Source organism: Hirundo rustica, chromosome 9 (assembly GCF_015227805.2).
Source record: "Hirundo rustica isolate bHirRus1 chromosome 9, bHirRus1.pri.v3, whole genome shotgun sequence".
Taxonomy (NCBI): Eukaryota; Metazoa; Chordata; class Aves; order Passeriformes; family Hirundinidae; genus Hirundo; species Hirundo rustica.
In genome coordinates, this window is record NC_053458.1 from 10585840 (window position 1) to 10612844 (window position 27005).

A 27005-nucleotide genomic window follows, 5' to 3' on the forward strand; every position below is an offset into this window, starting at 1 on the left:
TGTTTTCCATGGAACTGTTTGCAAGTTAATTTCTCCTCTGTACCTGCAGCCCATCAGCACCAACAACCCACACTAAAGGCTTCCATATTCTGCACCCAGGACACTGTCATTTATTTTTAATTGCTTGTAGCTATCAGGAATGAAGTTTGAGTTAGGCCCTGCTGCGAGGATAGGCAAGAAAATTAACCCCAAAGTTGCAGAGATATTGTATTAAGAGAAGCAGCAGCATTTGAGGAAACGAGAGTCCAAGCATCTGAACTAATACCAGCTCATTCACCACCATCTGATTCCCATGTCTGAAAGTGTCTCTGGAGATCTATGGGTACAACATGCTGCCATGCCTCCCTAAATTCAGCAAGTCACTATACTTCTTGAAGCAGTTTGCTTTGGTCTATAGCACACTTGCTAGGCTGTAAAGACAGGTTTGATCCTAACTCTATATGGAGGACTTCAGCCTGGATATGAAAACCAGCCACCCACCTTGCCTACAGACTGTTAGGAGGCAGCTCTTCCTTCAGCCAGCAGTGTGGGTAACGCTCAGAGCATCCCAGTTCCTGGGGTGCTGGGCAGCATGAGGGGCCCACGCTGCCAGGCAGTAACTCACTGGAGGCAGAAGAGCCCAGGCAGCAGGACTGTGTGATTTCTCTCCTGCATCATGTACTGAAGGTGTTCACAGCCCACTAGAACCATTCACAACAGTGAGAATGTTTCCTAAATGCAGAATTCCAGGCCAAAGACATCTCTTCTCAGGTTCTCCTACTTCACACTCAGTTTGTTTCAAAATTAACACGCATACTATACCATTTAAATCTTTTTCCAGTACCCTCCCACACACTTCCCTCATTTGCTAGGTGCTGTCAGAACTGTTTTGATGCTGGCGTTGTCACATTACCCATGCTGCAGCAAGGAGGCTGTGGCAGTGCTTCTGCATGGATCTGCCACAGCTTCATCACAAGACAGCAATCAGGTGAATGTTGCCCATTCCTCTGGAGACCATCCTGGTGAGGTCAAAGGAAACTGCAGATACACACCCTCAGATATGCTTATTACTGGCACCAAGCAACAACCACCTGAAGTGTTGTACTCTTCATTCATCCAAGGGAGAAATCTAAAGCTATTTGACAGCTCTAACAGCAACATAGAAAAATGAAGACTAATTATGGGAAAAAAGGAAAAAGGCTTATTTTGACTTTTAGCAATACAACAACATTGTTGTTCATATTCAACTGAAAATACTCCACACTTTACACTAACCTAAATGCCCACACTGAAAGGTTTTGTGCAGTATCTACAGGTTTGTCAGGGAAAAGGAGCCATTATCATTTTCCCCAAACTATAAAAGCTGGCTCCAGGAGTACCTGGCACATTAGGTTTCACAGATGTGAGCTGAAATAACACTACAATAAGCAAATTCCTCAAGGTCACTTGGTGTGTCAGTAACAAAAATCCCTGAGCTAAAGTAGAAGAATCTCCTTTTGCAGACTGCCAATTCAGCAGGTCTTAACCTGAACTGTGAAATTCAAGAATCAACACCAAAGTAAAGAACAGAGCTGTCTGAGACTGTGCCCAGGTAAGATTTCCTGATGACTCCTCTTCTGGAACTCTCAGCCACATAGGGAACCTAGGCAATTCAGTTCTTGCTGCAGATGTCTCAGCTCTGTATTTCAATGACAAGAGATGATTCTGTGGTTCCATCCCTGTTCTAGTTAAACAGCCAAGCTGGACTGAGTCCTTAAATAACAGAACTTGACTTAGGTCTCTGAAAGACACCTGAGAACTCACTAGATAAGCATTAAGGAGATGAATAGTAGAAAAGAATAATGCTAGTGGAAAAATTAGAAGCATGATGAGAATTTCCAAATTCCATTGCTTTAGTTCTTAAATTAGTTTACAGATTGACTTTTTTGAAATTATATTTATTTCATGAGGAAACTGAAAACAACATACAGGCTACCAGTCTTGATTTTACCCCCATGTTTCATTAAAAACAAGCACAACTGCAGACATGTCAGACAACAGGAGCCCAGGTAAAGAATGGAAGAACAGAGATGCATTGGACCTTAGGATAAGTGAGTATGCTCCTCAAACAGTGCAGAATCAATTCAACCCAGCTCAGAACACCAGAAAGAGAGAGAAGCAGCAAGGAGAATGGGTCCCACAGTACCATTCTGGTCATCTGAGAAGTCAGCTGATAGAAAAGAGGTCTCCTAGAAGTCCAGCCACAGGCAAAAACATTACTGCACTCTGGTGCTTTACAAAGAATATAGTCACCTTTTAAAATCTTATGAAAAGTTATCACTGACTTGTGAAGCTCATCCTGAATTAAGGGCAAGCCACTATTTGCTTATACAAAAAATTGCTCTTTGTGGGTCCAACCTGAACCAGTCACAGAAGGAAGCTTCATGAAAAGCAAAGAGGTCTACTGCCTGCAGCACCACATGCAATGGACCAAACAAAGGGCCACCAGAGTGCACACTGAACATGATTTTGTATTGAATGTATTCAAGAAACACCTGACTAACTGATAACCTGGCAGCCCCTCTCCCTCACTGGAATGATGCTGTAAAAGGGATAAACACACTTCCAAATAACCAAAACCACTGGAGAAAATTGTCAGACATGATAAAAATCTTGGTAATGGGAAGCCTATGTCTTTTGAGACAGCTACTCTGTAGAGAGCTTTTATTGCTATCTGTTATACTTGAAGCCATAAACCAAATTCTTTTTGCAAAGTCAGATAATAAAGACCCCTCAAACATCAAGGTCACCAATTTTAAGTTCAGAGAGAAGCCAAAATACACTTTAGTCCCTGCAGCAGGTAACAGTGTGCTCACATTTGAGAGATGCAGCACAAGAACTGACAGGAAAATTGGGAAGGCCCTTTGTCTCAGAGTGCAGGATGGCAGCGGTTTCCAACACAGTACAGTCAACTGTGCAACTGTCAACAAGAGCAAATCTGGCACCTGCAGAAAACATGCCAGAAACAGGTAACGAAGCTCCTGTTCCAGAACAAATATTATGCATAGGAGCTCTTGAAAGTCACTGAATGTGTCAGATGGGAGTGGCAAAACCTGCTGCAGGCGAACAACAGACTATCCTGAGTTGGAAAAGACACACAAGAATCAATAAAATCCAACTCGTGGCCCTGCACAGAGCAGCTCCAAGAACCAAAGAACACCACACCAAACAAATCCAGCTGTTTCCTACTAGGTCATCATTTTAGGACAAAGCTGTTGAGCCAGGTGTTTGCAGCAAAGGTAGCATAGCATGTGACACTAAAAAAGTGCATTTAAGTTCTATAGGAGTTTGGGGACAAAGCCTTAATTGCAGGCACTTTTTCTCTGGAGGGAGAGTGGCAGATTGAGACAGAGTTGTTTTTCAGTAATACACAGGGAGTGCTCATCCTATGAGAAGTTAATACCAAATTAACTCTGACAGAAGAGAGGCGAGTTTGTTAAGGCCCTGCCAGCTCTTCTCCGTATCTGCTCACAGCACACCACTTCAGAGGCTTCACATACAAGCTCAGATGTCAGAGTGCAATTTTGTTCCTGTTGCCTGGACCAGATTAACTGCAGCTACCAGACTCAGGTTTTAACAGTTCCTGGTTTTATCAAACCAACTATCCCACTCAGAAAACCATTTAACACCCTGAGACCAGGAGTTCTGGACATGGTAAAGAGAAAAAGAAAACCCAAAACAAACCAAACCAAAAACCACAAAAGAAAGCCATTATCTCCTTTCAGAATCTGTTTAAGCCTTCCAATACTGATGAACAAGGTTGTCCACCACAAAAATAGGACAGATTACCTCTATGCAAAACAGCGATTGTGCAAATCTTTGCTATGTATCCTCCTGACCCTATAAAAATGTAGGGCTAAAGATTTTCTGTATAAAAGTTGCAGTTTATTTCTTTTCTGATCAAGAGTTGTATCACTACTCAGTACTACATTTTATTGCTAATCACAAACTGATGCACCGGGGTTTCCGAAGGGTTTGGTTTATAGCGTTCCTATGTAACAAAAGGAAAAAAGTTACAAATCCAGACTTTGCAGACACATTGCCATGTCCCTATAGAAGCAGGGATGCATTAGGTCTGTTTCATTAGAAAATTCTCCTCTTGAACAGTTTCTAGAGAACACATAATCATGATTTTCTCCAGTAGGAAAATTCATCCCATCATTCCATGCAAAAAGAAGGTGGCCAGTCTGCTCCACAGCTTAAAATGCCTTTCCTACAGAACGGGAAAGAAACATGTACTTACACTGCTCCTACTGTGGTGTGTTAATGCTTAAATTATTAGGAGCAAGTTGGCACATCTTCCAGGTACACCTACTACCCAGCTCAACTCAGCTTCCTATGGCTAGGGTAGCAAATTCTCTCCACTGTAACTGAGATGCATCCTAATACTCTATAAAAATGCTACAGTAACCTTTGCCAGACAGCAACACGGCAGCACTCCTGCTTCAGAAGAGCACTGCACAGCCTTTCAGCAATAACACACAGCTCAGTGCACACTTCATCTGTCTCAGACCCAGTATTAGCTGCTGTAAGCAAAAGCCTGCGGACACACGATAGACAGTGCTGCCCCAGAGCAGCACTGCTTCAGATACCGCTGTCCTGTCATCCCCAACACTTGGATGCTTGGATTTCAAGAAGGGAGAGTTAGGACTGTCCCTTTAGTCATATTGCCTTAGAGAAACTCAAGAGAAACTCTTTGGGAGCTGAATGCCTATTGGGAGCTGAACACCTATTCTTGCTAGAAGGCTGCACTTCACAAGGCTCCAGAGAGATTTCACTGGTTCTGAGGCACATACTATTAACAATTAAACTTATGATTAAGTAAGTCAAAAGCACTATCAGAACAAAAATATTAAATGGAAGGTTAAATAATTTGTCCTACAGGATTCAATTTCACATTTCACCTGTTCACACAAGCACCTCCCGTCTGTTCAGACTTGAACAGCCTACAGCTCAACCTCAGAAAGGAGGTGCTGAGAAACAAGAGACTGAAGCTGCTTGCAACAAAAAAATGGATATAAATATAAAAGAGGTTCCACTTCCAGCACCAGTAATACTGCCTGCTCAAGCCCAGGTGTGGTCACCAGGGACACTCCTAAATTCAGCAACATTATTCAATTCAAACAATAGACCACACTATTCTGCAGCTGCCAGGATTCCTGGCAACAACTCCCCAAAAAGTTTGCCACCTGTCAAAATTGTCTTTAAATAAAAAGCAAGACTGCTCAACAAGATGAAAGCAACATCCCCAAGCTGGCTTATTTGGTAAGGACCCAACTTCAGACCAGCAGTCTGCAGGCATCAGCTTCAGCAAATGGGATCTCTTTCACTATCCAACAGCTGCCTTACAGCTACTGCAGAGCATCAGCTTTTTAGCTTCCTTAAAATATAAAAGAACAAAACCCCAGAAGAAACCCTGGATTCAAAGCATCCAAATATGGCCTGTTGTACTGGAACGTTTAAATCCTTGGGGGAAGGTGAGCATCTTTTTCCTCTGCCACAGGCAGCGTTTACTCCATGATGGCCCGGTACAAGGCAGGTTCAATATAATCTTCACGGTAGCGTGAATTGATCACTCTTTGTCTCTTCTTCTCTTGACTGACCTCCTTCTCTTCGAAGATCTCTGTGAAGCGCATATCTGAAGCTATTGACTATGAAAAAAGGACAGAATTAGTCACTAGAGCACAGATGAAATCCCTGTCTCCACATCCTCCTATTCCACGCAAGAAAGAACCAAGCCAAGACACATGGGAACATTCAGCTTTCTTCAAAAACTGACCAAACACAAAAAGAAAAATATTTAAGAAACTGGATTTACAAGTCTGGGGATATGTTTAAGTGAACTACACTTAGAGATCTAAAGACTCTTAAATTTCAAATGCAACTGAGCACTTAATTTAGATTCACAATCACTTTCTCAGAGTAATAAACAGAGTCAGCTGTTCCAATTTCCAAACAGTCTAGTACAATTTCTACTTTATGGAGCAGGCATGTTTAAACACCTGGTCACAGAATTCAGCTGTAATACATCTTTTCTCAAGCCTCTAACATCTTGTATGCCTGCCAACAGATCTGCATCAGGGTGTGCAAGTTTGTGCTGTAAAGCAAGACACCCCCAGTGTGCTGTTTCTAACTACAACTTTTGTAGTGGGAAGTGTAAAGCAACAAAACAGGGTATGGGATCTCCACACTTACTGATAACCAGAACTTAATTGGAGACACCCCTGAGCAACCCTTTCTGAAAATTACCCCAGTTTGGAACAGGTGTCTGGGACCTGCAGAGGTCCTTTTCCACCTGAATTATTTTACAGTCTCAAGAAACAGCCAGATCTTTTGACGCAACCCTACTAAGAGCTTCTCAGAACAAATAGTAAGTGAAGAAACTTGGCCATTCTTTGCAACGGAAGGAGACAATGGAATTTACAAATACAAGTATGAAAAGGCATTAGTGTGCTCTCCCAATCTGTAACTTTATGATATAAACTCATACTTCTGCAGAAGGAGGAATTCTCTCCAGAGCAAGACAGAACTTTGTTTTTGTAGCCTAATCAACTACTGAGCTTTGCAATAATTAAGGAGAGCACCAGATAGTATTTTGCTGCTGCCACATGGTCAGGTTGCTGTTCAAGCACAAATTAAAAAAACCTTCTTTAGTAGAATTTGCACCCCGTTTACCTACCAGCCTTGACTTCACTCTCTTCGGAAGCTCCTCTTCAAGAGTATATACATCATCCCTTTTCACCATCAGCTGTGAACCATCTTCAAATTCCACCTAGAAGAGAACCAGAAGTTGTTCTGTCAGAAGTCTCAGAAGTTAGAACCTCGCCACAGCTACCCAGAAGTTGCCTTCTCCCCACAGAGCTCTCTCATGAAATAATCTTCTACTACTTGAAATTTTTAAGATACCTAAGCAGCCACGCACACTGCAATAGACTTGAATCAAAACCTCAATAATCTCATGACAGTAACAGCCCAGCAAGTTTGGGGATATTCTTTTAACACCTGGCAAGGCAGTGTGGCTGTTCACTTTCACAAAGCTTAAGTATTCATTTCTTTGTAAGCATGAAAGGCATGGTGCACTCACTAGAGAAAAGCAAAATAAACTGATTTTAAGTAGTTTAAACTACAGAAACAGAGTCTGATGAAGAATTGCAGACCAGTGGTTTTCAGAAGTTGACACTTTCAAGTAGGTACCCAGATGTACATACAGCTGCAAGCAATCACTTCCAGCAACTGCTGCCAGCACCTGTCATTGCTAAGGCAGTGAGAGTAACTTACCCTGGGCATGACTCTGCTATAGCAACCCTGTTAACATGATTGGCTTGTTCTGAGTGATGAATTTTCAGACAGCAATTTTGTACCTGGTACATCTGGATAGCGTGTGATGCGACAAACTTGGCTCCATAAACTTGTCCGTCTGTCCATCTCACCTGCACGACTTCCCCTTCAGCAGGGGGACCTAACTGAAGACAATCTCGACTCTAGAATGAAGAGGGAAGATGGGAGAGACAAGAAAGGTAAGCAGCTTCTTTACATGAAGGTTCAGCAAACCACCAAGGGGTCACACTGCACACCACCCCAACAGTTCTCCATTTTAGGGATGGAGAAGTAGGCTGAGAGATATCCATTTATGACATCTGCATTTAAATCCCTACAGTGGTAACTTCAAAGTATTTGATGTGGGGATGGCATGCCAGAATCAGCAAGTTTTCCTTCAGACTACCATTGCTAAGCAGCCACAGATTAGCTGCACCTCGTTATACCTGTCCCTATACCGCTTCAGTTAAGTCACTCCTGGTAACATCCCTAAGGCCATCCTGCAGCACAGCTCAGCCTCTACAGAACCCAGAACAATTACAAGATCCCCTGATGTGTCTGCTCTACAGCAACAAGAACTGACTCATATCATGTGTCCTATACCACAGCCCCACTGCACAACATACCACAATGTCCTCTGGGTACAGGTTATCGCTGAAGGAGCCATCATCAAAGTTCACCTCGTAGAAAGTCTCCTTTGCAAGGCTGACCACCTCACATTGATAGAAGCGACCATTCTTGTGCTTACTGATGACTATCTGTCCAGGGGACAGATCCTGGAGTGCAGCCTTAGCTCGCTGAGAAGAGAAAAATCACTTTTTATACAGTGACTCAGTAACAAATGTGTTGAAGACCATGGCTCCAGTGCTGGCAGACAACAAAGCAAAATATTTTCGTTCAGGTGAGTTACTCTACTTAAGCCATCATCAGCAATGTTTTTAGAAAAGTTCTGCCTCCGGAATTTTAAATGCCTGAGGTCTAATCTGTTACGTGCTACTGTCCTTAATTTACTTAGTAAATTAAGTTCTCATTCTTCAGAACAATGGAAGGCCTTTACAAAAAAACATTCTTTAATTGTTATGGTTTTGGTTAAAACGGCTTCATGGGAACTTTAGAAACTAATCAATCACTTAAACATGAATTTCTGTGATCACTCATGCAGACTGCTGGAGTACAGGCACTAACTCTTGCATATTAAATATCACAGCATAAATCTCACGAGTGTTCCTCATTACAACAGCCACAGGAGGGATGTGATGCTTTCAGTCCTTCTGGTCTGCAAACCAAAGTACAATAAAGGACCTGACCAAGATCAGAGTAGCAGCAAGGCTGAGATCAGAATCCAAGACCAACACTGCTAGATTACATTACATACTGTGAGACAGCCAAGCCTTCAATGAATTTTCAAAAAAATCACACAATCTAAAAGCTTTTTGGTGCCTCCAAGACGCTACAGTTCAAATCTTGGGAAAAACACACCTACACACCTCTGCCTGAGATGGAGTCTTATGCCTGAAGCAGGTAATGAATACAACAAATGGCCAGTCATCAGGCTGCATCATGACTCCTGCTGCTTGGGCACAGCTGACATGAAAGGACGTGGGACACCGACCATGTGAGCACTGTACACAGCAACCTGCAATTCTCTTTCTCCTTTTCTTGCAGAAGACGCATTTCTGTGGACAGGAAACTAGAGGTTATTGGTTGGTACCAGGTTTTACTCCACACCAAGGACTAGCTAACAGCTTGTCATATAATAGCTGTGCCATTTAGCCTCTTTGAAAACACTGCTGCTTTCTGGCTGTACAGAAGCAGGCAGCTACCAGTTTTAGTTTATGACAAGACAGTAGTTCATAAAAGTAATGCAGTAGAGGGGGAAAAATGTAAATTAAATAATCTACCAGCTAAACATGCACAAAGTATGCAACCCAAGGATGCCAGCAACAGATCTTAGATTAGATTAGCTTGCAATGCTCCAACTCAATAGGGACTGTCAGCCCTTGACTAAAAAGTTACATAAATACAAACCAAGATTAGAATAATGGAAAATGACCACAGGGGTAACAGTTAAAATTCTGTCACATTGAGTCACAGTGACTCAATTGGGCGGGCTGGGCAGTTGTAGGAAAAGAATGTTATCTGCAATGTATATACAAAGCAGTCGTTTTCCTCTCAACAGTGAGCTGTTAAAACAGTTAAGTACAGTTGCTTTCCTGCTGAAGACCTTCACCCATTATAGGAATGCCTCACATATCCCGAAGCATCTCAGTGCTTGAAAGCAGTCAACTGTGCAGGAGTTGCAGTAGAATTGCAGGAGAAAAACAAGCACAACAAATTATCACCATTATACCACTGTATAAATGTTATCTGCCACATATTGAAAACAATGCCGCTTTCTCTGGCTCTTCATGTGAATAAACACATACTAGAACAAGGAAAGATTTGAAAAACAGCAAAAGTGACAACTGCCATCTCTCACACACAGAGTTGAGCAGATTATACAGTTCAGTCTGGAGACTGAACCAAGATGATTTGGGTTTGATGGCATAAGCAAAACCCCTCAGATTCTCAATGGACTAGAGACACCACCCATGCAGCACAGGTGACCCTTACCAGTCTGAAACGTTGCAGGGGGATTTTGCCAACATCTATAGGACTTCGCTCTGCAATGTTCACAAATTTTGCCTCCAGTACAGCCACAGCACACATCACATGAACCCACCTGTCAGGACAGAAGAGAAGAAAAATAAATTAATACGCATTAGGCCAACAGATGATGCTCTGGAATTTAAGTAAATACTGGTCTGGTTCAAGTTTGCCATATAAACCACAATATATAACCTCTGAGAATAATCAGTGCAACCTTCCTGCTGCTACTAACAGGTCACGCGTAGGGCAAACCCAAGATTCCTTCATACTTAAAATCTGCTACTAACAGGCTTAACAGGAAAGCAATTTAATGACTCCTGCATGATAAAAGACTGCCTGGCCAAATTTAATTTATTTCATGGTGTTACAAGTCTGCCCCATTGTTATTTTGCATCAAGTAACTTTAGATGATCCACCACACGCAAAGGACACAGGACAGGCAGCTGTATGCACATTTTGCTGTAGAGGTACCTTGAATTTCAATGTTGTGCTACCTAAAACTATGGTTGCCCTTTGTCATTATTGTAACCACAAATAAGGCAGAAAATCAAAATCCTCTGTAGAGAAGGTACTGAGAGATGTGAATTCATTTGGAACCTTATTTTTATGTGGTAGGTTATACCTCTGCATACTACAGTTCTGCACTATCAAATGCAAAGCAATTAACGGGTGCTATCAACAGAATGAGAACCAGGCATTACCTAAAGAGGTAAGAACTGCTGCATGAGAACACAAGGAACACACCAAGTGTGAAGGGTGGTGTTGGTCACTCAGTTACACCAAATGCAGCTTACCACCTTACCCTCAGATACTTAGGAACTGAGCCTCTCCTTAAAATGAATAAAATCTGAACTCACTTGTCATCATTGGCTCTCTGCAGTGCTCCTCCTCGTAATGAACACAAACAGCAGTCCTGGAGTAAAGAAAAAGCGTTAGCTAGGCGCACCACACTTGCCGCAGAACTTCGAACTCAAAATGCACATCGAGAGGAAAAAAATTATTTTGCTGTCAGAAGAGCTAACTACCTTGTACAGATCAGCTCCTCAACTCTCAAAAGTTGCTGCCCTTAGGGCTACAAATATAGACTCCAAGTCTGTTGAAAGCAAGCAGAACCTACCACTGAAGGGTCAACTTGTTTGTTATGGGTTCCTTTTACACCTGCAATACCCTATATCCTTTGGGGATGTGTAAATGGACCTGGAATAAACATGAAGAAATAATAATGGAAAGGCTGACCCATTCTACTGACCTAGTCTATACAGCTGTCTGAGGGAATCCCACTCTTCTTGCTTTTTTCACATGTGCATACCTGCCTAGTTATAAACACAAGTTATTTTCTGGCTTAGAAATAGTAGCTACCATAAATTCAGACAGACGATGGAGCTATTCAAACATTCATGCAGAACATCTCCCCTTTGACTCAAAAGAGCTCAGCAGTTTTGCATCAGTTAAAAGGATATCATTATGGTTTAAAAGTACCAAAACACAAGAGACTGGCTCCTAACCATTATCTAAGCTGTGCTCTTTTTACAGGATAATTAAGAAACCCAACACCCACAACACTATGTGAATTAACTTTGTAGCCAAGTTGCCAGATGTACCAGACTCCATCTGTGAAAAACTTTACCTCTTCTAATGCATTTTCTGTACACCGGGAGCACATCCAGTCTTCAGTGGCCTTGTCAGGGGATACACCATAACAACCTAGAACAGACACATCTCATTTAAGTGTTTATTTAAACTCAAACTCATTTCCCTTGGGCCCAGAAGTAATAAAGGAATTAAAATCAACAAGCCCCAGATTGATGCTGTGTATTTGAACCCACCCATGCAGCCAAGTGCCTACCCCACAGGCCAGCACCCAAGTATATACTCCTCTGGTAAGGGCTGAACTTGGTCTATTTGTACATTAGATCAACTGGCAGAGGCCTCCAAAGTACGGAGAACACCAGAGCTTAGGGTAACATCTGGATGCACTCACTCGCATGAACGCAGACATGGCAGTTCTTGCAGGTGATGAGTACACTGGTTCCATCTTCCTCCAGGTAGGGAGTTGAAAGATTAAGGTCTGTGCTGCAGCCAGTTGCAGTAAAGCACATTTCAGGAATCAGAGGTTTAGTTCGGATCTTCCCATCCGCAGCAGCGGGAGTTACTCCAGCGTTTTGACTGCTGCCTTCACATTCTGCCTGTGGGGGTTGGATAGGGAATTTAAATTTTACAAGTAATATGGTCTCACATCATCTTTACTCATACATTATTTTATAAATATATCCAATTTAAAGAAAAAATTAAGGTACTGAAAGATCAGAGAGTCAGTAGGTTAAGTGAAAATATAGTTATGTTTATAACTATTTATTACTATTTATAGCTATATTTATAAAATCCTCAGCTGCTGTGGCTTCAGGATGAAATTACTTTCTACTCAAATACTAAACTGGAAGTCTGAATTGCATCCCTCTAACAAGCTACAAGATACACACCAAACTGCATCTCTTCTGAGAGAAGAGGTGGAATCGCCAAGCCCACCTCATGCTCTACAAGCAACACCTCTTCTGCATATTCCCCCTGTAATACAGAGGATCACCACACTGCTATCCATCAGTGTACACTTATCTTACCTCAACATGGAAGGATTACCAACACACGAATAGACACCTACTAATCCCTGTTATTTTTTCCCAGTGTAGTTCTGAACAAGTCTAATGGGCTTTAACACTAATTAGTTCCTGGAAAATAAATAGACTAAAAATGCAATTTCCCATATAAAAGCTCAGGAGACTTTCAGGCTAATCTTTCATAATTTATTCTTCTAAACCAATGTCAAATCAAACAGCTAAGACATACAAAGTTTACTGACATGTATTTCCATTCAATATACTCCTCTCAACAGCTAAACCAAAATTATTCTTTCTCTTTGAAAAATGTTTAAACCATCTTTTGTAACTTGTAGGCTACCACAAAAGTAGCTTGCCTAATCTTTTAAAATTACTGTTAGCAGAAATTGCAGTAGCAGAATGAATCTGCACTGTCCCTCCTACAGTGCCTCAAAAACTAGGGGAAAAAATGTCCAGGTAATGCTGACAGTTGGAAGGAAACGAACATGTTTTCAACAAGTCTTGTTTAGTCTAATTGTGTAAAACTTACTGATTTAAACTTACATTGCATGTCAAGCAAAAGACAAAACAACTGAGGGAAATTTCTAATAAAATTGAAAAAAATAATGACTTTTTTTTCCCCCAGCAGCAGATACTCTTCTTCTCAAAGGAAGTCTGGCATTTTGTGCCAATTTTTTATTTGAACGGGTAACTGAAGTCAGTTTCCAGACTTGCTATAGACTTTCTGAAGCTGGAACAAAGACTCTAACCACAGCTCAAATCTTGGTAAGTTTCTACTCCACTGCCTGGTGTAGACAGACATCTGAAAGCCAGCAGCTAAGAATTTTCTGCTCAACAGCAACCTACAAAAAAGATCTTGAGAGAACTTCAACTGTCTCCAAATTGTTAATTTTATAGCTTTCAGCACTAGTGAAATCCTCATGTACCACACAGTTCCTAAGTAGATTTTCCATTCCTAAGAACTTACTCTCAGACAGAAATAACAAGATTGAGCAGAAACTATGGTCTGTGGTTTTTATTAAAATTAGGAACTATATGAAATATAAATCTTAAACAAAAATGTGAGGTCTTTATTTCCAAAACTGTAGCGAGCATGTTTGTAGTGCCACCACAACTATACAGTCATCAGAAATGAATCAAATATGTGTATGGGAAGGGTCAGACTATCTCAAAGTTGCAGGTCAAACATGCAGACAACTATTCAAGCTACCTTAGAACTATTTATCTTAGGTGTATAAAAAATTCAGTGAGGGACCCTCCTGCCTGCACAATTATTCAACACTGGCAAAGGACTTCTGCACCCCATCCCATGCTACTGTCATGGATACACGCCAAGACAAGACAGCGTTCAATCTATACCATCTAGAAACACAACCTTAAATTCCTTTAAGTAAAAGGTTTTCTTCCGTGCCAGCTCCTCAAAGAGCACATACTATGAGAGGACCTAAAGTGTTTTCTTAAAAACATTTTAGAAGTGAAGGAGTCAGTCTGAAAAGGAGAAATGAGATCTTATAGTCAGCTGCAGCAACATTTAAGCTCCGTTCTGTGGTCTGAGCAAAAGCCACAAAACACAAAAGCTTCTGCTGAACAGCTGAGTGAGCCCCTGGGATCCCACAGGGGCCCATCACAGGTGTGACGATGTTCACCCACTTGTGCTCTCCTGGAACAACTCCCGGGGAAGATTGCAACATTGATACAGCTTTTGTCAACTGGCAATATGCAAACCCACATATTTAAAACTATGCACCACAGCAGCACCTACTCTGTTACCTCTGTGATAGCAGGAACAGCCTTGGTTTCATACCTGATACGCCTGGAAGAGCATACAGACAGCACAGTATGGGGGCTGCTGGGCCATGGTGCGATTGTATTCTTTTTCAGCCTCGAAGTTTGGCGGCCGATTCTGCCACAGCTGGCTCAATGGCTTGGCCCATGCTTCTGTCTCCTCAGCCTCTTCTTCAGGAGTTAACTGCTCTGATGCCTCTGTGATAAGAGAGCATTCACTCAGTGATTATGTGGCCTTTTATAGATGTTCTTCTTGTAAATGAAACTAAATAAGGCAAGAAGCTATGAATGGAGATAAAAGAAAGACTGCCAGAAAGCAAACTGACAGAAAGGTGATGGAAGCCAGAACTCAGTCTCCTTTCTAAGAGGCTTTGACTAATCAAGCAACAGTGCAGACAACAAAATAGGCGGAGTGTGATAACAGAACCAGCTCCAAATAACATCTACATCAAAACTAAAGCTATCAGCCAAAGAATTTGGCCTTAGTTTTTTTTTTTTAAATCATGAATATTTACATCAATGACTGGAATATTCTAAGGCAGATGCAGCTAAGCAACAATCTCTGGTACTGGTTTAATTTTCCTTTCCAAAGAAAAGTACAGGAAAGAAAGATGACACCATCTGAGAAAAAAGTACAATGAGATATGCATCTTGTCTAGGAGGCAGAGCTGTCACTTACTGTTTACTGCCAGTTACTTCCTAGAATATCCCACACTGCCCACAGAAGCTGAGACCCTCTCTCCAATTTCCCAAAGAGCATAAGGCTTTACTTACCATCATCACTGATGCAGTCTTTCACCAGGAGCGGGTGATGACGTGGGAGTTTGCTCAACGGCTGGCGACGACCCTTGGACTTCTTACTCTCCTTCACAGAGCTGATGTACTCCTTTCCCACCTGGACCAAGAGAAGCAATTCCACTGTCAGTTAGCATATGCCCTTTTTGACACCATTTTGGAAGGAATCCACTCTGAACTTAGGGAAACTTCTTCAAAATGCACATGCTTCCACAGTTTTATTTCCTACAAAGTAACTTCAGCTCTAAACTATTTTTCAAAGTGCTCAGAGGACTTTTGTTGTGAAAAACTGGACAGAGCTGTACTAGTTCTGTTGAGTCAGTAGAATGGACACTTTTCACAGGTCCCAGCGTGGCTTTTCATGCAAGTCTGTTTCTTTAAAGAATCATGTGAAAAACAGAAACAAAGAAATACAAGCTGGATGGTTTAATTTAAAAGAGCCATGATAAGAAGTCTCATGAATTCTGGAGAAGCCTCAGCTTGTGTATCACTTAAATTTTCCAAATTTAAAAGTAAAAAAAAATAATAAACTAGAAAAAATACAGAGCTCATAGACTTCTCGAACTAAAAGTGTTATTTTAAATGAAAGCCTTTTTCATCCTTTCTGCCTTGATGTCTTAGCAGACAGACTGGAAGAAGGAGATTGCAACAACAGCTATTTCCTCTTCCCTTAGCCTCATAAGAAAACAAGTGACACATTGACAAACTACTACTAACCTGACAAGCAGGGCAGTAAAGGTAATGATTTCAACACTTCAGGAAGTCTCCCTCTAGATAAGAACCTACTCCTTTTTAAAATCTGTTATTCTTTTAAAAGCAGAATTAAGTCTTGGATTAAATGCACCCTACTGCATTTAAATATATTCTTTACATAAAAGAAGCCAGAAGAGAGCATAATAATCATTACCTCTGTTCTCCTACACAGAGCTGAATACAAGACTTCTAAGAAATATTGAAATTAGCATTCCCAGTTACCACCTAATGGAAAAATTGTTTCAAAGTACACCACCCTGGGGAAAACAATGCACACTCATCCAAAATGTCACCTTTTCCCTGTACAGAGCATGCAATGGAGACTTCAGGATCTGCAACAGAATGTCTTTAAATAGCCATGATAACTCTCTCACTTTCAGCTTAATTATCAAGATTGGTCTCTCTGCTATTCCTTTGGTGCAATTCTTGACTTCTTTGGAAGTAATTACTGGCCTCCCATTCTCTAAACACAGATGTAAAGAGGAAAACAAAGTATCGGGAAGACACTACCAGCTAGGATTCTAACTCTTCTCTCAGGCTGTTTAATAAAACATTCATTGGCAGCTTTTAAACACTCAGATTGACATTCTCCCAAACAATATTTTCGTTGCATCCTTTCTCCTCTTTTAAAAGGATATAGAGATGTATCCATGTATGCAATTTTATATTAAAATCCCCTCAACACACGAATGTGCTTGCAATAAAGGCTGGAACAAACCAGATTCATTTTAGGTACAAATAGGTGTCTCTTAGTCCAAAAGGACCTCAATCATCCCATAACACTACCACGTCAAAAACATTAAGCTACCCTTTCCACTACAGCACTTAAATAGTTTAGAGAAATTCTCAAGACAGGTGATCTCCTTGCTTACTTGAAGGGCTAAGTATGTAAGGTCTTCATCTGAATTCTTGTGTGTAAAAGCAAAAAGGCAAAAGCCAGAGGTGCAACCTGCTATGCAAACACCAGTGGGATGAAATTGTCATCTGCACAGATAGAAGTTTTGTCACAGCAAATTCCTGCTGTGGAATTATAGCCCTTTTGCCATTCATACCTCTGTCAGTTCTTGCTCATTGACACTGGAGGTGGCACTGGCTTTCTTCCCTGAAGTCTGTTCATTGTCAGATCCACTGGCATCCCCCTTGGCATAGCTGTGGACTGTGAACACCCCAGCTGGCCCAGGAAGAGTTCGTTTTGCCAACAGATCAGACGATTCAGAGTCTGAAGAATACGCAGGTGAGCTGGACTGCACACTGGATGTAGCACTCTGCTTTGAAGCTGGCAACACTGAAGTGGAATTTGAAGCATGCGAAATGGAGAGATCCAGTACAGCTGCTTCCTGCTCTTCCTCCTCAAGCTTCACAGTTTTTAATTCTTCAAATTTGGCTGAGTCTACACCATCTGAAAGAAGGGAAATACTGACTTTTTCAGAAGTCTGGGCAGAAAAAGAACATTTGTGCAACTATTTGCACAAAACCAAATAAAAAAGCAAACTACTACACACAAAAAAAGCAACAGTACACCATATAAAGAGTAGATGATTAATTCAAACACCTATAAAGTCATAGATGGCTCAGTAAGAGAGAGAATAAAAGCATCTGCTTATTGCCTCTCCCATCAAAAGAACTAGGGTGTATCAACCAAAACCAGCAGACAGTGAGTTCAAAATAAACAGAGATGATCTTTATACAGTCGTGTATGTAGTTAAAACAGCCCAACTTTTGGCCATATGTTGCCATGGGTAAGAGGTTACAAACGTTCATGGAGACTTAACAGAAAAAAAAAAAATGAAACCCTACAAGCCAATAGACAATTATTAAATACAAGCTGCAAAGGCCTGGAAAACAAAATACAAGAGGGGGCATCACATATATTTTCCCTGTTCTTGTGTTGTTTCACAGGCCCCTTACTCCCCCTCTAATAGCAAAGATAACTCATCCATTACAAGCCACACAAATTTTGTCCAGCCTACTTATTACAAAATTACAAGTAACACACCTACAAAGCATACCAGACCCACAGCACCAGGAAGTGTGCATGTGTTTTATTACACAATTCCTATAAACAGGTCACATTGCCCAAGAGAGATACAAAGGAGCTCAGGCTACTGAGGCATCCCATATACTTCTGCATGCAGGCAGGCAAAATAGAAAGTAAAAATCAGAAACTAGAAAATGGTAATATTTCAAGTCTTATAACAGTAAATTTCTGAGGTGCTAGCAATGGCTCTGACAAACCACTGCCTGCTTTTTTGACACAAAAGCGTCCTACTAACTAGCAACATACTGAAGAGTGCCCCAGACAAGCCTGGCACACAGTTACTTGGAAGTTTGAGTCTTTGCTCACCTTGCTGCACAAATTCACTTGTAGGTCTCTCACGAGGCTCTGCCATGTCCTCTTCATACTGTGTGGAGCTCAGCTCCTCCTTAGGGAAGGCCTCACTCTCACTCACCTCCTGTGGCACTTCCAGGCAGACCCTGTGCCTTTTTGTTCCTATGCGGTGCTTGGGCATGCTGCAGAAGACAAATCCCTATGTCAGGTTAGCAGACAAGTAAATGTGTTAAATTCCTGTGTGAATGCATAAAATACAGTCTGGTTTGGATCAGTGTTTTATGAGACAGCCTCTGGAAAGCAAAATAGTTTCCAAATTATTCTGAAGTGTTTTCTTTGCCCTTACAGAGAAAAAGTCAGTAATCCCTAGAGATGACTTCTCAGCACGTTAATCATGTATTAAAGCAGCTATGCTCTAGCCAGGCATTCTTTACCTTAAACAAAAAATCCCCTCCAAACAAAACCCCAAACAAATCAAACCAACAACAAAAAAACCCCATCACCAAAGACAGCTTTAGGAACAGTAGCGGACACTGAGTGAAAAAGATTTAACTGCAAAATGTAAGATGATTAGCCTGCTGACCTTCAGCAACCAGGAACTCCATGCCAATGCCACAGCTTGCAGCACTGACTGTACCAGAATTTGCTAGCGAATACTGCCCCACGATCTCAGTACAACCCCCTTTTCTTCTGGCCTGTCAGCGCAGGGTACACACTGCCAACCCAGGTTTTGGAGGTCTGTCCTAAGATGAAGAACTACCTTCCAAGCTCGTGTGCTTCCTGCTCACTACAGACTATCTATTAATGTGGACTCAAATAGTTAAAAATATTAAGAGTAAACCCTGTTCCCAGGAAAAAAGATTATTGCTAACTCTCGCTGCTCTATCAGAATGGCAAACATTTAATTGCAACTGGGTTCAAATTCTAAGAATCCAACAGAACAGCAGAGGACTACATAAAGCAGTACCTTTTTGTCTCATCCCCATCCACGTCCTCTTTACACGTCTCCTCTGTTTCCATCTCCTCAGCACAGTGTTTCCCATTCTTGACTTTTTGCATGAGATCCCCTTTAAGGAACTCTGCTGCCTCTGGGGTTGGAAGAGCATGGTCAATGACAGTGACGTCCTTGCCAGCTTTCCAAAGCTTGTAACGATCTGGCTGGTACTTCCTCACAAACACATCCATGGAGATCTTCACCATGTCCTTCCGACACGAGCACTGAAGTCACAGAAAATATTAAAGTAAGGCTAAATACTGAACAATTCTACTCTGCATTTTTCTAGCATTTTGCTTTCAAGAGTTTAAGGAACAAAATCCCACACTCATATGTAATTGAGCCTCATAACTTTCAAGACTCTTTACCAGGAAATCAAAACGGTATATAAAAGATAGCTAAAAATGGCAGAAAAGCCAGCAATAGCACAAAACAGAAAACCAGATGTTATCACAATAACTAGGAAAGAAAGCTCATCAGTCTTTTTACAGAGCTGCTGGTAGAAGTTGAGTGTTGCAAAATACAGGCCACAAAACCAGAGACTATAATGAAGAAATCAGAGCCACAAACTCTGGGCCTACCCAGAGCAGCAGAGGTTCCCCTCACCCATGAATAATTACAGCTAGTGCTTCAAAGCATTCACTTCAACGTAGCTTCTGAAAACATAACCCTCGTTTGTAAGGCACCTCTATAGGGATAGAACACTATTCAGTTTAAAGGTTCAGCCAAGATACTTATTTTGATAAGTTATGTAAGTTACCAAAGTCGTATTCCAGACTAAACAGTTAATAAATAATGGTTAAAATGCTGGAGAAAAATACTGATAAGCTCTGCCCACCAAGCATATACTTTCAGCTCTGGAAAGACAACCAGTTCCATGATTTTCTTTGAAGCCTAGCTAGAACTGCACAAACTTACAAAAAAGTTAAAATTACAAAACATGTTGCACGCAGTCCATGGTTGATACAAAGCAGGAAGCATGACTTCGCCTGCTACTTTGTTGCTATTTTATGAAGAAAGCAAACATCACATCTTAAAAAGGCTTGAAACCACCCTCTTAAAGCTAACAGTGGAGGCTTAATGATGGCAACAGACCACTCACCAGCACTGACTGCTTTCCGTACTCAATCCACCGAAGAGTAGCAAAGTTGGTAGATTCAGCACAGTTAAAGCCGTGGTTAAAGCCAGCATGATAGCTATAAGGAAAGGTTATCATGAACTCTCCAGCCTCCTGTGTCACCTAGAAGAAAATTGAGACATCACTGTGTTATTCAGAGTTTAAGAAGGCACTTGGTGAATATGATTAAAAGAAGCTCCTGTACCCCTCTCAGCAGCACACCCAAAAATCCAACTCACAGATGGTGCCTGGAGCTCCCTACTGCAATGGACAGACTTGCTACTGACCTTCACTATTTTGCTACTTACATTAAGTATCTCTTTAGTGAAAAGCCTCGCTCAACAGTTTTTTACTAAAACCCAACAAAACTGGTCAATTTAGTACAGAAACGGTTATACACACAAAATACTCTGTCACCAGCTATATGAAGCTCATAAAAATACTTATCTGTATCAGCTACAGGTTTGGCTGAGCAGCTATCTAAGGTCAAGTAAATTTCTATCCATACATAACTTGAAAATTTATTGCTGTTTTCTTTTGCTGTTCACATTAGAGTACAAGTCTCAGTCAGTGTTTCATTGCTTGCCCTTCAACATTTCCCCACTGTAAAGGATTATGATAACAAAACCCTTCAGGTACCCAAGCAGATGATACAGTATCTCTGAATAAGAACTCAAAGACTAAATCTTTAATGTCTCTGTGTGGGAGGGGGAATGGCAGGTCATTACCTGAGAAAATAAGGAAGTCTATAAAGTTACTAATGTAATTAAAAAATTGACAGAGGACAACCCTTATTTTCTATTGAGGAAGAAGATTGCAACGAACAAAATTAGGAGGAGCAAATTTGAAACAAACAAACAAAAAAATCTCACTTCACTGAATACACAACTAAACAGTGAAATGAATCTTACTTAAAAAATAATAAAAATAAAACAAAAACAAAACACACACAAAAAAAACCAAACAAAAAAACCCACGAAAAAAACACCAAACAAAACAAACAAACAAAAAAAGCCCACAAAACCCACAAACAAACAAAAAACAAATGCAAAAAAACCCCCAAAAACAAAAAACAAAACACAGAAAACAAAGCTTTTGTTTTTAGGTGCCGTTGATAGATTTTCCAGTCTCAAACTCTTACAGGCCCCAGTTGCCAGATAAATGGAAGTACAACAGGAAGGACTGCCTTATACCCTGCCTGTTTCTGTTTCCCTCTCTAAGCATCTGCTACTGGCTGCTGTCAGAAACAAGACAAGGCTGCTGGAACCTCTTGATCAAGCTGGTATAACCACGATTACTTTTCTACACCTTATCAAATGGAATTCCGTATTTCTTCAGAATTGATGGAGAGATGAGAGTCATCTTGTGACGGAGAAATGCTTCACAGCTTTGGGCACTTCCTGGGAAAAAACCTGTTTAAAATAAAGACAAGGAGAAATGTTACCATTGTGCTCAAACTACATTTAATTTTCAGCAGCTTTATGAAAAATTACTGCCTAGACGCTTTTTCCCTACAAGTATGGACTACCTTATTTAAAGTGTGCTAGTTTGCATGCTGAAGAAAAATGACAACTCCCTAAGATTTATCTTTTAACAGCCACCAGTTTGAAAGAACATAAAAAAGACCTCAAATAGAACGATCCTCCTTTGGCCATAACCTTCCAGTTTTAATAATCAATAGCTAAGGATTTTCTCATTAAAGGTTAGACAGACCACAAGTTGATTATTTGTAATGTGACAATTTCTCTTGTGTGTATCCTACAAGCAAACACTCAGAAGTAATGTAATCTATATTCTAAAAGGCAAACTATCAGTTCAGTCATGCCAAGCTGTGTCCTCTGAAAGAGCTGAAACCCATTGCAGCTGTCCATCCCATCTTTAGAAAAAGGCAGGACATGAACTGCCTGATTACCTTTTGCAAGTCTCTCCAGCCGCTTCCCATGCTCTGGAGGGATGGAGTACCTGCAGTTGTAAGAACAAGTCTGTTAAGCTGAAGTGACAACATCAAAATCTCAAAGTTTGACTGGAAATCATAATCAGTTATCAAGATGTGAATTTCTTAAAACCAATATTCTCTGTCTCTACACTTGTCTTTTTCAAAGTTTGATATAAAGCTAAAAATCTTCATTGAGGACTTTTACCTTCTATCTCAAGAAAAATCAGCACCCAAAAGCTGACCATTTCTTTCAACAACTTTTGCTCAAGCAATCAAGGAAGTAAAAAGTCTGGTGTACATAATTAGCAGATCTGTGCAGCAAAATATGAATTGCAATGAGAAAGGGAAGAGCACTTCCTGAACTGTCTCAGTTTACAGCTGTGTAATCTCAATATACTCAGTGCAAGGAGGAACACAGGGCAAGAGGGAAAATGGAAATCACCTCTTTCAGCTGCTCAGACAAAAATGGGACTGTCAGATGCCACATCCTTAACACGTGCACAACTCATGAAGTGCCCTTTATGGCTATGTCTCTCCCTGTACACACCTTTTTATGGGTGCCACAAAACTCCTGGCTGGTATGACTACAATAAATCAGCCCACTTAGTTTGCCTCCACTCTGGAATACAGTGCTATATTCTGAATGGATTCCTTGCTAAATAAATCAGAGATACTAGCAAAGCTTGTTTCTTCCAAGTACTACAGTAGAAGCAATGGCCAAATAGTTCAACAGACTGAATGATTCTGTTTCATGTTTCCCCACTACTGCCACTGCATGGGGTTGTTCATGGGTCACATTGTGCTAGCTATTACTTTTTTTTCAAAGTTGTAATAAAAGGCAGCCAAAAATACTAGTTTCCAACAGAAGTTCCATGGAAACAATTGTTGAAGTTGCTTGAGAAATTCATTTGTGAACAGAAGGGCATGATTCACTCTTAAAATGCAGCCCGTGCTACAAGAGAAATTCAGGAGTCTCCTCTAAAAAGAATCAAGAAAGCTCAGACACTGGACAAACCACTCAGTGACATCCACTAGATTGATGTTTAGATATATGATAAATATATATAATATAATATAGTAATATATCATATATATGATATATATGTGATAAACTGTTAAAAACTGCCTGTTCCCCCACTGTCTGTGTGACCATACCTCTGGATGGTCATTTTAGAGCCTCAGGAAATGATAAGCAAGTTTGCCAAGTTCTGGCCCTACCACAGCAGAGAGCATCCATGCAATACTGTAATTCAGAAGAATTCTCTACATCAGGACAGCAACCAGACCCTTCTAGAAGGTAACCAAACAAATTCTACTGAGGACATGCACTGGTCTGCATGCAATCTTACAGATTTCTAGTGTTCAGATAGATACAACACTATCAGATAGAACTGCAGTGCAAGACTGGAGAACTGGTAATTATTTCAGTAAACTCTTAGCTTCATGACTTTGACTCCAATATTTTATGGTACTGCTTTTCTACATCTACAAGATTCCTTAGAAAATCTTACCATGACTTGGGTTCCCCAAAATGCAAATAATTAATACTGTAGAGATCCATGTCCTCAGTGTGCCAAGCAAAGGAAGTTTTCCACATGCCAAAATACAGGTAAGGAGTATTCACTCCTTCAATGGTTATGCCACTTTCATTCTCTACAATATCCAGGATTGTGTTCAATCTGCCAATATTCCACGCATCTACGTGCTGAAAAACACAAGCCTCATGTCAAACAAAGATTACAAAGTACAAAACCACACAACTGAGATGACAGTTTGCAAAAGCTTAACAGACACTTGTGAAACAGCACAGAATTACACAGCTCAAGCTGCGAGCGAGTTCACCTAGACCCAAAGTTCTGCATGGTAGCTTGCATAGTGATCACTTATTGGCCTTTAAGGAGGGAAAAAAAATTACCAGTCAACATAATGATTGCAAAGGGGAAATAATCACGAAGCTACAGACTTAACAGAGCAGAGAACAATAGCTGATGTTGATGGAGTTTGAGCTGATGTCTGAAACCTCTTGAACAAAACCACTCTTCGTTCCAAACATTTTTTAAAAGAATAAGTCATGGTAATTTAGGAGACAAGCAAGCAGAATGCAAATTGTCTTTTGACAGTTATCGTCCTACCACCTAATAGCTACAGAGCTGTCTCACAAAAACACATACACCAGTGGATTCCAAAGCAGCATGTATCCACTGACCAACACTTCCAACCGTCACACGCCTCTCAGGACAAAGCAATGCTTGGGCAATAGTGGTTTTTTGTTTCCTAAACTGAAAGGCTCTACACTGAAGTGCTAGCAAAGGTCCCTTAGAATGCTACCTCTGTCAGCTGCCTACTCCAGAAGCTGAAACTATGCTAAGACTATCATTAACCCTTTCCAAAAGGTAAGAGTCAAATGCCACATTAGTATTTATGGAATACAATATACCAGGAGAACTGTTACCTGAAAACCAGAACGGTTTCCTTACCTTGTCATAGAGCGTGCCATTAACGTCAGCCCCGTAGATGGGGGCATTGAATGTAAGGTTCTTCCAGTATTTTCGTTCAAGGTCTTCAAAGTCTGTGTACCGGGGTGTGCAGTACCTGAAAATAACCAAGAAAGATATTAAAGACGTTGCAGTTTGATATTTGACAAGTCTATACCAATGTTTTCCTCGACTGAAAGAACGGAAAGCTACAATAAAAATACCTAATGTGTGTCACAGCCAGATGAGAAGTGAAAGCAGTCATGGCTCTGTTTCTGTGACACTTGGGAATGGAAGTATCAGGAAGAAAATTACTTTAACCATTCCTCAGTTTACTTTCATTTTTGCTTTGTGCACTTTAATGGGGTCAGAACAATTTCACCTTCTAGCTGTAGTTACTTAGAAGCAACAAGGCAGTCAAAACCAGAAATGATACAAAGAACAACTTAAAAAAACCCCAAACAAACCCCAAGTTTTCTGCCACTGCGAAACTAGCAAACCTTCACAGACTCACCATGGTCAAACATGCTCTGTTTACCAGCAAAATACCTACTCTTGATGCCCATTCCCTGCTAACTATGTACTCATTCCCTGCTAACTATGTACTGGACTATATGTAGTAGTAGGGAACCAAATTTAGTCTATTTAATTTGTGTCTATATACATAGATTCAAGACAATTACAGATATAATGTAAAACAATCACTTCCATCAAATTATTCTATTAAATAGAACTCTAAAATATCTGCTCTGTACTGCTTTTGAAAGCTAAAACAAGCTTTGATGGACTGACTGTAGCTGGCAATTCCAATGCTATTTCTAGTTATTGCAAAGGCTATTTTGCTTCAACTCCTTTTCAAGAGATCATTTCTTCATCTCCTTTTTAATGTCATGAACATTCCTTTCTCCAGTACTTAGTAAGTATTTCAATGGTCTAGCTAGTGGGGACAGACAGACAGCAGCCCACAGCACAAACAAATGTTCTGCTATCACACATCATCTTGTTGCACAGGTGACAAAGGTCCCCGTGCACACAGCCTGCTGTACAAGCGACCTCATCTGCCCAGGGCATGACGTTCACACTGCTGACCGCAGAACACACCGAGCACCTGGCCCCTGTGGATGCCCCATCCCTACAAGCGTTCAAAGCCTGCTCAGATGGGACCCTCAGCAACCTGTTCTGAAGGAAAGAGCCCCTGCCCTAGACAGGGTGGGGAATCAGACGATCTTTAATGCCCCTTCCAACCCAAACCATTCCATAACTCTATGTACCCGGGACCAGCCATACTTGTCACTGTTGGCGATCCTGCGGAACTCGCGGACCGTCATGGCCTTCTTCTGGATGTTGTACTGCGTGAAGAGCCCGGACTGCCCCGTCACCACCTGCTGGATGGGCGCGGGGATGACGAGCTCATCGATGTCATCGTAGCACTGCCGAGGCTTCCACTCCTTAGGCGGCACGATCTGCGGGGACACACGGGCCGGGAGCGGCGGCCGCGGCCGGGGACAGCGTCAAACCCGGGGAACTCGGGCCGAGCCCCGGCCGGGGCACGCCCGCCCCACGGCCGCCGCGGCGTAAACAAAGGGCGGAGGCGGCCGGTGCGCGGCCCGGCCTCCACCCGGGGGGGAGAGGGAGTGTCGCACCTTGGCCAGCCCGGCGCGGTGGGCGCCCTGCGACTCCACGTAGGCGATGTAGCGGCTGAAGTCGCGGAACTCCTCCATGGTGGGGCGGAAGGTCATGATGCGCTGCCCGGGGTTGAGGCTCTCCAGCTCCGAGGCCATGATGCCGGGCCGGCCCTGCGCGGAGGAGGCGGGGGTGTCCTTGCGGGGGGCGGGACACAACGGCCGCCCCGCCCACCCCCGCCCGCCGGCCAATCGCCGCGGGGTCCGCATCGGCCCTGCCTCCTCATTGGTGGAGGACGCGTGCCCGTCAGGACCCGGCGGCTCGCTCCCCCTCTCACGGCGGAGAACGCCACCGACTCATCCCCCCCCGCTCCCTCCCTCCCTCCCTCCGCCCGGCCCGGCCCGGCCCGGCGCGACCGCACCCGCGTCCCCGCCCGCCGTGCTCACGTGAGCAGCGCGTCCCGCTCCTCCGCCGCCCCGTCCGATCCTCGTACCAACGCCCGACCGACGTATCCCTCCGCACCACGCGCCTAAAGAGTCCCGCGGACCGCCGACGCCACCACGGCCCTTCCGCTCCGCCCGAGCCCCGCCCGGCCGCCCC

At 42.1% G+C, this 27005-nt stretch overlaps 1 protein-coding gene across 3 annotated transcripts; it reads right to left on the reverse strand.

Annotated features, from left to right (window-relative positions):
• Positions 1-1872: 1872 nt before the first annotated feature.
• Positions 1873-27005, reverse strand: KDM4A (lysine demethylase 4A). 3 transcript variants are annotated; one of them, XM_040072549.2, is made up of 22 exons: positions 26899-27005; positions 26426-26578; positions 26070-26245; positions 24786-24900; positions 23820-24013; positions 22285-22334; positions 21681-21784; positions 20358-20495; positions 19229-19479; positions 18277-18443; positions 16985-17331; positions 15159-15279; positions 14404-14582; positions 11966-12170; positions 11612-11688; positions 10842-10897; positions 9949-10057; positions 8823-9011; positions 7962-8132; positions 7380-7499; positions 6698-6790; positions 1873-5669 (listed from the first exon to the last, which is right to left on the reverse strand). In XM_040072549.2, exons 2-22 carry the CDS (start codon positions 26561-26563, stop codon positions 5529-5531), a joined length of 3141 nt encoding a protein of 1046 aa, XP_039928483.1. In that variant the 5' UTR covers positions 26564-26578; positions 26899-27005; the 3' UTR covers positions 1873-5528. The 3 variants fall into 3 exon arrangements, 2 of the variants coding, with proteins under 2 accessions (XP_039928483.1, XP_039928482.1); XM_040072548.2 differs by having other exon boundaries at positions 26852-26990; XR_005702130.2 differs by lacking the exons at positions 1873-5669; positions 6698-6790; positions 7380-7499; ... (9 more) ...; positions 18277-18443; positions 19229-19479 and having other exon boundaries at positions 21681-21783; positions 22283-22334; positions 26852-26973.

What these genes read in the sequence shown, in the direction of transcription:
- KDM4A (XM_040072549.2), bottom strand. Translation starts at nt 26,563, where the DNA reads ATGGCCTCGGAGCTGGAGAGCCTCAACCCCGGGCAGCGCATCATGACC. An exon ending in TTTGGGGAACCCAAGTCATG is followed by an intron (nt 22,335 to 23,819) that starts GTAAGATTTTCT and finishes TTACAACTGCAG; the next exon opens with GTACTCCATCCCTCCAGAGC. An exon ending in GATGGGGATGAGACAAAAAG is followed by an intron (nt 18,444 to 19,228) that starts GTACTGCTTTAT and finishes TGTCTTCTGCAG; the next exon opens with CATGCCCAAGCACCGCATAG.